Below are 12,328 nucleotides of genomic sequence, written 5' to 3' on the forward strand. Positions count from 1 at the left end.
ATAGGGACTTCTTAATTATATGCTGAAAGGACTGGCTTTTCTAGATCGTACAGGTAAATCAGGTAGTTTAATGAATTACATTGCTCTAACCTCATTTTGGAAAGGTCCTTAAAAAGATTTCCAAAATGTTTTTTCCCTGTGTAGGTCTAGAAAGATTTTCAACATGAAAGAGCAACACGTAGTATGTAATATGGAGTGTAATTAAAGTGACCGCCAATCGTATGTTACCTACTATGAGTACCCCCCAAGGTGGTGACTTGGCAGTCTCAGTCTTGTAGATGAGGACATTGAGTAGTAGAGTAAATGTTTTCCCTGCACTCAGCAAGATTAAACCTAGACTGTTTGACTTTAGAGCTCTCAAACTACTGACCTTTTCTTTAAAAATTGAGTAGAGTTCTTAATGACAGTATGTCTGGTAGAATGCAGTGGCTTCCAGATTTTTTATATTTTCTTCCCACTGATAAAATTTACCTTTTAACGATAATTTCCATTGACAGTGGCAAAATTTTCTTGGCTGGGAAGAACCGCTGTTTATATGAAGTAGCATAGCAAGCAGAAGCAGATTGTTTTAACTAAAGATGCAGGAAAATAAACTACTCAAAAGAGCTCAGTCTTTTCTTGTTCCTTCCTTGCTATGGCATCAGAGTTTGCATCCATAAAGCAGGCTCTTGTATCTTGAGTGGCAGAGAAGATGAAATGTTTATGAAAATTTAAAAAATGGAGCACAGCTGATAAATAATGCATTCTTATTTTTTAAGAATAGTAATCATGAATTTTATGGTATTAATCCCTTCGTTGTTTAATCTGTTTATACCTTCTGACTTTAAGAGTTTAAAATTTTAATCTTAGAAATACTGAGAAAAGTAGGGTTGATCACACTGATTTCCTTTAGCCATTGTGGGAGAGAATATTTAGGATTGTCACCCTATTATTGTAGTTTTATTTTCTATCCTTAGTTTACCTATAGGTATCCTTTACCTATAGGAATTTGTGCTTTTGTGCTAGTTTGCTTAATAGTGAAAGTGAACTTCAGAATGTTTCTTTTTGTCTCACTTTAATGTCTGTGTTGAAAACTATTCAAAATGTCTTTTTTTAGTTTACTTCAATTTTGAAATAATATATATATATTTGAGGCAATAGGTACTACGGGCAGTGTGAATGAGGGCTGGAGTTACACTGTCTTGGTTTGAGTCTTATCTCCACCATCCACTAAATGTGTGTGATCTTGGGAACCTTGTTTTATCTTACTGTACAGTAATTTATTAATGGAAATAATAGTTCAAATCTCTTAGGGTTGTTAAAATAATGAGCTGAACTTTTATATGTATAACTTACTACACTTACCACAAGGCTTAGCATTTAGAGTGCAGTCAATATGTGTTAGCTATGATAGTGTTGTTAAGATTTATCATAGTTAACTTTATAATTTGGTCATACTTTTTATGTGTTGAATATCTTAAGAAATTTAAAGCAGCACTGGTCGTGGAAAGTAATCAGTATATTAGAATCGAGAATGTTGTTTTGTTTTTCCAAATGATAGTGTACAAACAGTTACTGAGAATCCAGATTTCAGATGTTTTGGATAAAGGATTTTATTACAGTATCACTTCTGATTTCCCTTTTAATTTTCATTTCCTTTTAGTTATTTATTAGTATAAATAAATAAAATAAAGTCCATTTAAACTAAAAATCTTAAGTTATTATTAAAGATACAGTGTTTACTCCTTTGGAAATTAAAAACCATATATGTATAGCCATAAATGAACATTTTAATTTTTTTGAACCGTATTAATTTCTTAAAATTTTTGCCTTTACATTTTATTGACCATAGTGACCTGGATTAATATTCATTAAGAAAAATGTTTTAAAAAGGTAGTAAAAGAAAGTTGTCATTGTTTTTTTTAAAAGTGCGTATTGGGTGGATGGGTGGGTGGATAGGTGGGTGTGTATATGAATGTATGTATGTGATGCAGCTAGAATCAAAAAAAGACATGGTCCTTAATCTCTTCTAGTTAATGGTGAAGTTGAGAAGAAAAGCATTAAATTATTGAATTTTTAAATGTGTAATCATAGACTGGTACATGATAAGGAAAAGTCACCAAGAGCATGCAGCCAAGATAATACACTTAGACTGGTAAAGTAAAGGGAAACAAAGGAGGTTACATTGGAGGGAAGATCTGAAGCACATAGAAGAGTTGTTTGGGCAAGGAGATGTGGGGAAATGTGGAGTGTGCCACATGGGAAAAGCCTAACAGGAGAGAGTACAGGTAACCTGAAGGAAGACCAATGTCTAAATGTGGAAAGTGGGGGCTGGAGCGTGTAGGGTTGGGAATGTGCCATATGGAGCAAAGAAATATGAGTGGACCATACGTGCCTTTCAGGATTTGTAGATCCATGTTAAGGAGTTGGATGGCCAAAGAGCAAGGAAAGTCTCTGAAGTGTTTTAAGTAGGGATGACTTGACCAGATAAAGGTTTTAGAAAGAGCATTATGATTGCAATATAGAGAACAGATTTGGAATAGAAGAGATTATAGAATAGAATGAGGTGTAGGAGGCATGAGTGGATGTGGGAAAGATGGGAGTTTATTGCAAAGATGATTTGAAATTGGGTCATTGTTATGGAGATAGAGTTTAAGAATAGGAAGAGAAAATCAGTTGAACTTGGTGACTACTTGGGTGTTAAGAATGAGGTGGAAGGGAGGAATAGGCAGTATAAAAAAAATGTGACTTCTTAGTTTGAGGCTGGATGGATGGTGTTGTTTGTCAAGGTAGGAAACATTTTGGGAGGGGGGGTGTTGACATGAGGATCATGAGTTCATTTTTGCATATGTTGAGTTGAGGTTTTGGGACTCCAAAGAGAGATGTCTTAAGGAAGTTTGATATGCAGGTGTAGACTATAGATACAAATTTGGGAATCATTGGTATAATAAGTTCAAGGAAAGAGTATTGAGTGAGAAGAAATAAAGTGTGGAACTGAGCTCTGGGATCCTAGACCTTAAGACTTCACCATTTAATGGCTAGATAGAAAAGGAAGAGTCAGTAGTTACTGCATGCATATTGTCATGTGTTCACTTATCTAACAAACACTTAACTACAAGTACTACATTAGGTACTGGGTCGACAGGTAAACAAGATCTAATCCCATGTCTTCTAATATAGGTCATGGACAAGTAAATTGGCAATCTTAGGATACTGCAGGGGTCTTAGGAACCTCCAAAACAGGGCAAGACAGAGTTAGGGCATGTATGTGTGTTTTTTGGAGGAAGAGGATCGTAACTATCATTAGATTCCCACTGAGATCTAGATACGAGCAACTAATATGATAAAAGTACTACAGAGCACTGATGAGTGGGGTAAAAGAACGTTTTGGGAAGGAGTATAATGTGCTATGGAAATGAAATGATAGAGTGTCCAAAAAGAAAGGGTGTAAGTGTTGTAATAGGTCATGGAGGGCAGTGAGGTATAGACTGAGACATGAAGGAGAATGAGATGGGGAGGTGGATGGGTAAGAAAAGATTTCCAGCAGAGGGATCAGCTTATATAAAGTCTCATAAGCCAGAAAGCCTGAGGATTTTAAGAACTGAAAGTATCTTTTCTAACTTTAAAGTGAAAGTCGATTTTGAAAAATATACTAAATCACCAAGGAAAGATTCTGAAAAAGTGGATTCATAATATTTTTGAATTCTTCAATAAGGATTTTCAGCTGAAATGTATTTTGCAAAAAGACTCTAAAACAGGATAATCACAAAACTAAAGTTAATAAGTAATGAACTTTATGGTTAAAGTAAAATTTTTGAAAGGAATTTAGATCAATGTAAAGAAATTACATTAGAATAATTATATACAGTTTAGAACTGGAAGGGACCCTATAAATATTGTAGATGTTTTCCTTTAAATTTTATTTTTAAGTAAATTATTTTAGGGAAGATTAGAGAAAAGTATAAATACAATTTTAAAAATTTCTATTTTGGTATATTTTTAAAAATTTCTATTTTGGTATATTTTATTTGGTATATTTATTCTAAATGTATTTTTGCTTAGCTAATCATACTAGTGTTTGAAAGAGTATGTTTTGAGTCAAGATGATGATATTAGGGGGAAAGGGCATCTGTAGCTTCACAAGTTTGGAAAATTGCATTAAACAAAATCAAATAGATTTATCTCAGGATTTTTCAGAGGCACATAATACAATTGTACAATACAATTTGTATTAGAACATCTTTTCTAAAGTATTCATTCCAGTAATACTTACTACTATATGCCACACTCTATTATTTTTTAAATTATCAGTGTGGCAGTATGGCTTCGTATTATCTCCATGACAGGAATGTATTATTATAAAAAGTAAGGTTGGTTTCTCTTAACTGGCTTCAGCTTAGAAGGTGAATATTAGCTAACTTTTTAAAAATACCTTTCATGTTCTTCTATCGGTAGAGTATAACAGATACTGCAAGATGGAATGAAATGATTTAACCCTTTACTTCCCTCCTCAAATCAATCTTATAAGGAATTCATATTAAAATTGCCATTACTATGTGAACTTGAGTAGCACTTCTCAAACACTTGGCCTCAGAACCCCTTTATATTAATAAAAATTATTGAATTTTCTTTGTTTACATGGATTATAATCGCTTTGTATTTATCATTTAAAAATTAAAGCATTTTTAAAATATTTATTTAAATAAAAAAACTCATTACTTAACATTTTTTGTAGCAATTATTTTCCAAAACAAAACAAATTTATGAAGAGTGGCATTGTTTTACATTTTGGGAAACGTTTAATGTCTGGCTAAATAGAGAGATTCTTATATCTGCTGCCTTATTCAGTCTTTTGTGATATCACATGTCAGGTGGCCCCCTGAAAAATTCACTCATGAAAGAGTGAAAAAGCAAAATAACAGTTTAGTATTATTCATGATTTTTACCTCAGGAACCTCCAGGGGTTCCCAGAACTCACTTTGAGAACAGTTGAACTATAATATTTAGGTAGTATATTGAGAAATTTTTTATAACTTGATAATCTTTTTTTTTTTTTTTAAAGATTTATTTATTTATTTGAGAGAGCGAGAATGAGAGAGAGAAAGAGTACATGAGAGGGGGGAGGGCTAGAGGGAGAAGCAGGCTCCTCGCCAAGCAGGGAGCCCGATGTGGGACTCGATCCAGGGACTCCAGGATCATGACCTGAGCCGAAGGCAGTTGCTTAACCAACTGAGCCACCCAGGCGCCCCTATAACTTGATAATCTAACTATAAAGCGATAAAATACTTTTTTCCTTTAATTCTCTTTAGATTCTTTGAAAAGAATTTCAGGATGGATAATAAAAATACTAGAATTTCATATCTTGCTTTCAAATGCTAGCATAAATTAAGCGTGTTTGAAGTTTTTCCAAAAGTGCCCAAAACTTTTTGTAGTAGGTAGGTTTATTTTATAGTTAAACTTATTTAAATTAATAGTTGGAATTTCACCTTTCTAAGGTTTTTTGTGAATAAATTACAAAATTCTTCATAGAGACTATGTGTTTTGGTTTTTTTTTTTTTTAAAGGTTTTATTTATTTATATGACAGAGAGAGAGCACAAGCAGGCAGAGCAGCAGGCAGAGGGAGAGGGAGAAGCAGACTCCTCACCAAGCAGGGAGCCCGATGTGGGGCTTGATCCCAGGACCCTGGGATCATGACCTGAGTTGAAGGCAGCCGCTTAACTGACTGAGCCACCCAGGCTCCCCTATATAAGTGTTTTTAAATTTTGTGATGAGAACATGAACCATCAAGATTTTTTTTTTATCCTTAATTATTCTGGAGATATTCTTTATAATGTAAAAGATCCAAAATACTCATTATGTTTTATAGTTGGATGACTTCTTTGTTTGAAGTTTTTGAAAATGAAAATGTTAAACTATAACAAAATCATTTTAGGTTATAATGCTGTATATTTTTTTCTTTGTTCAATATTTGCATTGACTAGAATCTGCTAATTTATAACTTGGCTATATTTAGTTACATTAATTCTTTAGCAGTTTTTCTCCTCAGTGAATTAAATGGATAACTATTTTATTCTGTGAGTCAAGTGGTTGCACAGAATAAACATGAACTTTTACTCCAAGTAAAATAAAATGTTGACTAGCCAGGACAAATTACTCTATTTTTTAAAATATATTTTATTTATTATAAAGAACTATATCACCTTATTTAGCAAGTATTTTATATGTCTTTCACATAATAGGTGAAGTATTACAGACATTTAGCACCTGATCACTTGCTGCAAATATGTCATCGGCTAGGACCTCTTCTTGAACAAGAAATTCCACAAAGCGTTCCTGGAGTACAAACTTTATTAGGAGCTGGAAGACAGTCCTTGCTACGCACGAATAAAAGTATGAAAAATTTCTACTAGGATTTAGACATTCTTTTTTGTGTGTGTGTCCTATTTTTGGATCCATAAAAATATGTGTATTTAATAGGCTGCAAGCATGTTGTGTGGAAAGGATCTGCTCTGGCTGCATTGCATTGTGGAAGACCACCCGAGTCACCAATTAACTATGGTAGCCCACCCAGCATTGGTGAGTTGTTTGAGTTCATTACCAAGTTGATATCCTCTTGGTAAAGAGCTTTTGAAAATAAAAATGTTTTAGTTACTTAAAAAGAACTTCATATTCTGTGCATTAGCATTCAAAGAGGAAAAAGCTATCAGATATTTTTTACTATGTCAGTAATCTTAATAGTGAAGAAGTCATAATGTGTAATTATGGATTGTACATATTGTACGAAATGGAGACTAACTAGATCATTGATACATTACTTTTACAAAAAATTGTTTCCTAAAATGTATTAGATTGATTTTTGTGGGCGACTGTATATCGTATTACAGATTAGTTAAAATGGTGGAAAACAAAAATAGTTTGGTTATTTTTTTTTTATAAAGCAGTGCTTTTTTTTTGCCTTTAAAATTTCAAAGGAAAACTGATGCAGATAGGTCTTCCTCTTGAAATGTCTCCTAGATTCATTCCTTTATCTCTTCTACTACCAGGCCCTTCTCTTACCTGGATTGCTATACCATCTTCCAAACTAATCTTCTTGCTTTCAGTGTCTTCTCCCTCTTTCTCTTCCAGGTCATACTTATAACACTGTAATATTAATCTTATTTAATTCTACCTTTGCTCTGTTGTTGTTCTGCTCAAGTAAAAAGAGGTTAAGATATTTTAATGGTGTCATACTTCCTCTCGCACCAGTCTAAACTTTTAATTTTCAGAGACTTTCATATTTTGGTCATAGCCTCTTCTCCCACCGCCACTCTTTTGCCTACCTAGGATTGTTATTCTCCTTCTTCCACCTATCCAAATCCTACTTATTTCTTCTTTTTCTGGATAGTTACTATACTGATCATCAACATTACAGTTTTGCCTTTTGCTTAATATAGCATACCTTTTCTCATTGTTTTACTTTTAACCTTTTTTTGTCTTTTTATTTTCCATATCTCTTTAAAAATAGCATAGAAGTGGCTTTTTAAAAATACAGTATGGCAGTCTTTGTATTGTGTAGGGCATTTTGTCCTATACATATAATTATTGGTAGATGTGGGTTTAAATCTGTTGCTGCTTGGAAGGTTATCTCTCTTGCTGGTTTTCTGCAGTTTGTGATATGTCTTGGTGTTGGTGGGGTTTTTTTTGTTTTTTTTTTTTATCTTGTTTGAGATCCATTGGGTTTCTTGAATCTGTAATGTCTTTTACTGGCATTGGAAAATTCTCAGCCATTATCTTTTAAAATATCATCTTTCTCTCCCCTTTGGGACTCCAGTTGAACAGATGCTAGATTTTCTTACTTAATCTTCTTTATCACCTTCTCTTTTATGATTTGCATCTTTTTGTCTCTGTGACATATTCTGGTTTGTCTCTGACCTTTCCAAGGGTATCCTGTGTAATATTTGTATGGCAGGCAATCATGGATGATTTTTTTTTTTTTTTCAGCATATGAGTGTCTTAGTTACATAATGACATCTATAGGTAATCTGTATACAAAGAACAACTATTAAAACGAGAAAGGATTTGAGACACTAGAGTATATTTTATGTTTGCACTTAGAAAATTATACTGGGGGCAGAATAGTTTTCTTTAAAGAAGGGGAAGGTAAAATATTATAGGAGCTTCACCTGCACGGAGAAGTTCATCCTCTCTTGAAAAACTGCAGGTCTATGTAGTAAGGGGAATGTGTTGTTATTCTTTCAGCACATTGTCCAGTAGCCCTGTGGTAGCCAATGAAAGTACAAGAATGATTGACAGTAACTTCTCTTAATTTTTGCTATGTGAGTAATTACTGTGTGCCAGGCATTTTCCATTTATTTTTTCTTTTAAAACCTTAAATGGTCTGTAAGAGGAGCTATTCTTACATTATGGAGAAGGAAATTGAGGCATTGAAAGGTTCGGCATCTTGACCAGGGTTACACAATTAGTGCGCCATTAGACCAGACTAACTCCATTTTGCTATGCCTTATTTTCAATAAGATAAACTTAGTTTAGCTTTTAGTAGCTAACTAGAAGCATTTGGCTACTCAAGAAAATTGGTATTAAATCATAATGGTCAGATCAGTAAGTATTGATGACATGGATATAGGGAATATGGCAAAAAATATCTTGAGTTTTATGTCACAGCAGAGAAATGCAACTGGTGTATTTAGGTAACAGAATTAATTACCAAGTAGGTTATTTTTGTACCTATTTGAAAGACTTAATTTCACTTCTAGGGTTTAAGATAAATGTTTTTTTCTTCCATTCATATTTTCAGGAAAATATTTGTTCTTTATATTTAAAAAAATAACTATTAGAAAGCCAATTTTACCTGCTTTTTTGTATTTGCATATAATTTTTTTTAAGTCACTAAAGCAAAGCTGGACTAATCAAAACAACTCTACTTATATAGTCATAGTTGGTGTCATGTCTTGTCGGTTCCCCTTGGTGACAGTCTGGAATGTTTTGTCATTGCTACAAAATTGGGTATAGGGTGGTAATGGAAAGAAAAGTTCATCAAGCTTTTTGCTTGCATGGTGATACATTGTGTCATTTCAAGTTACCACAGAGTATGGGTTAGAAGATTTAAAAAAATATATATATATCTTTTGTTGATTCCTCTTTGCTGTTTTCTCTCTGGCTACCTTTAAAGATTTTCTTTGCTCTTTCCTTGGTCTGTATAGTACTATCAAGTGTCAATGGATGTAAGAAAAAAAAAAACCTTCTTAACATTTTAGCTTTTCATAAACTATAGATTTAAAAGTTTATACTATAGATTCAGATATTTAAATTTTGACACATTTGAGATACAGGTTTTTTAAAATAAACTTTTAATTTTGGAATAAGAAATTATTTACTAAAAGTTGCACAGACAATTCACAGTTCCTTTATATCCTCTATGCAATTTTTCCTAATGTTACAATCTTAAAACTATAGAACCCACATTGGCACATTATTATTAACTAAATACCAGACCTTTTTAATATCTCACCAAATTTTCCCACTAATTACCTTTTATTGTTCCAGGATCTGATCCAGGTTACCATACTGCATTTAGGGTGTGTTTATTTTTTAATTTGAACTTCCTGTTTTAAACTCAGAGGAATCATTTAAGAAGAGTGGGGTGATAAATTGGATTTTCCTTTCTTAGATTTTTTCAGGCTACATGCAAACTGTTGTACTTCTCAATTTGAATATCTCACATTTGTCTGAAACTTTAAAATGTGTAAAATAGAATTTCTGACCCTCTGAAACTTGTTATTCCAAGCCTGGGAGTTAGACTTCTTAATCCATATCTTAAATTCATTTAGTAAATAAGGCATATGTATTCTATTCTAGTTTCTTGAATCTGTTTTTCATTACCACTGCAACAGCCACATTTTAGGTCTTGGTACTTCTTGCCTGGGGCTCTAACATCATTAATTCACTTACTAAGTAAATATAGAATCTGTATTATACCTGGCACTGGGCTAGGATCTGGAGTTGCAGGATAAACAAGAACATGACCTCTGCTGTCCTAGAATTTATAGACTACTTAATCCCTTGCCGCTAGCCTTATTCCAGTACCCTAGGTAAGATTTAGCTCCAAATCAGGGTTTCGTAACTTCAGCTCTATTTACATTTTGGGCCAGATAATTCTTTGTTGTAGGCTAGTGTCCTGTGCGTTGTAGGGTGTTTTATCAGCATCCCTGCCTATACCCAGTAAATGCTAGTAGCACTCCTCACCTCCTGCCCCCTACAATTGTGACCACCAAAAAATGTCTCCAGACATACCCAAATGTCCCTGGGGCAAAATTGCTTCCAATTGAGAACTCTGAAAGTTCTAAAATGCATATATGATCACGCCATGCCTCCTTTCTATCACTGACTTCAAATAGTCTTAACTGTGTAATGTGGCTCACAAAACTGACCTTTTCCCATCTTTCGCACCTTTTCCTCACCTGTACCTGTGCTAGTTTTGTACAACTCTTTGGCAGTTTTTAACAGCTAAACTCTTTTATCCCTTTGTCTCTGTACATGTTTTATTTCTTTCTGCAATGTCTCTTTTTTGTCTGTTCGCTGAATATCTATTCATCCTTTAAAATTTCAGTGTCCACTTACACTTCTCTCTCCTGTAGCTTTTGTCACATAGTTGTGTCTATTTATTTCTTTTCCTTTTCTACTATTTTCTTTTCCTTATCACTGTTAGGGCCTGGAGGATAGAGATTATGTTTCATTGCTCTCTATAGACCCAACTCCTCGGCATTAGTACATATTAAATAAAGAGGAAGTTGGTGATTGATGAACTGGAGTGGGACAAGAAAAGTTCACAAATGGGTAGGGAGTAAAAAATGGAATAGATGGTTGGAAGAAGAGAGAGACTTGGTCCAAGGATGGCTTTGAATTAAGGCCAAACCCCAGAAACTGTGTGTGTGTGTGTGTGTTTAAAGATTTTATTAATTTATTTGAGAGAGAGCGTGTGCACTAGCAAGGAGAGGGGCAGAGGGAGAGGAAGAAGCAGACTCTGCTGAGGAACTCAATCCCAGGACCCTGAGATCATGACCTGAGTCGAAGGCAGACATTCAACTGACTGAGCCACCCGGGCGCCCCTCCCCCAAAAAACTGGTTTTTAAGAAATTAAGGTTAATTAATGAATTGGGTTATCAGTTCATTACACTCAGCATGTTAAAACTCGTGCCTGCATAATTTTTTTTTTTTTTTTTTTAAGATTTTATTTATTTATTTGACAGAGACACAGCGAGAGAGGGAACACAAGCAGCGGGAGTGGGAGAGAAGCAGGCTTCCCGATGAGCAGGGAGCCCGATGCGGGGCTCGATCCCAGGATGCTGGAATCATGACCTGAGCCGAAGGCAGACGCTTAACGACTGAGCCACCCAGGCGCCCCTCGTGCCTGCATAATTTAAGAACCAAGCCTTGAGCTTATCTCAGTGCGTTTCTTACCCTTATTTTGGTGTCTGCTTATAAATCCTGTTTTGTATCTCCTAGTCCTTGATGTAAATTGTGAAAATTGAACTGGAATTTCATTCTCAGGGCAGGAGAATGAAAATGTTCAGAAGCTTTCCAGTCCTCTAGAACCTCTTTAATGAGGGGGAAAAAAAGAAAGATCACACCAATCTGTTATCACTAGCTTCTAACTGATTTTCTATGGAAGAGATACATGAACGTGTATGAGGCACATTACTTTCAAAAAAATAGTGATCTCAGGCATTGTCCTTTTTCCAACCTCCTTACCCAAATTATGCCTATTTAATTTACTCTGTATTTGCCTACGATAAACAACCCTAGTTCAATAATAAATGACATGGGTGAAGAGACTTAGGTACATTAAGGCTGTTTTTAGGGGTGCCTGGGTGGCTCAGTCGGTTAAGCGTCTTGCCTTCAGCTCAGGTCGTGATTCCAGGGTCCTGGGAGTCTGCTTCTCGCTCTCCCACTCTCTCTGCCTGCTGCTCTGCCTACTTGTGCTTTCTATCTCTCTGTCAAATAAATAAATAAAATCTTTTAAAAAAAAAAGCTGTTTTTTAAGGTTAAATTTGGAGATTCGTTTAATGCATGTTTATCTTGTGGAAAAGGTTATATATTAAAGCAATCTTTTGCTAATTGCCTATTTGTATTTTTCCTATATTTACCATGTTAGCAAAGTAACTTTATATCTCCAGGTTTTCCATATCTTATCTTGTTTGTTCATACCTTTGTTTTACTTGTTGCTTCTGTCATTTTACTTGTTTCTGTAGCAAGGCTGCAGTTTTGGTGGGTGGGGATAAGGAGTACTGAGGAACCTGATTCTTAAAAATATGTGTTAAGGAAACAGCTTTGCCTTGAAAAGTAGCCTTA

The 12,328-nt window shown here is 34.5% G+C and overlaps 1 protein-coding gene across 4 annotated transcripts in view; it reads left to right on the forward strand.

Moving 5' to 3' along the window:
- The window catches only part of PHIP (pleckstrin homology domain interacting protein), a 134,746-nt gene that overhangs the window by 8,739 nt on the left and 113,679 nt on the right, over positions 1 to 12,328 (forward strand). For all 4 annotated transcript variants that reach the window (XM_032409412.1, XM_032409409.1, XM_032409410.1 and 1 more), the window contains exons 5-6: positions 6,220 to 6,370; positions 6,458 to 6,556. In XM_032409412.1, coding sequence (XP_032265303.1) covers positions 6,220 to 6,370; positions 6,458 to 6,556 — 250 coding nt within the window. The remainder of the gene's footprint in view (positions 1 to 6,219; positions 6,371 to 6,457; positions 6,557 to 12,328) is intronic.

Source organism: Phoca vitulina, unplaced genomic scaffold, assembly GCF_004348235.1.
Source record: "Phoca vitulina isolate PV1807 unplaced genomic scaffold, GSC_HSeal_1.0 scaffold11, whole genome shotgun sequence".
NCBI lineage: Eukaryota > Metazoa > Chordata > Mammalia > Carnivora > Phocidae > Phoca > Phoca vitulina.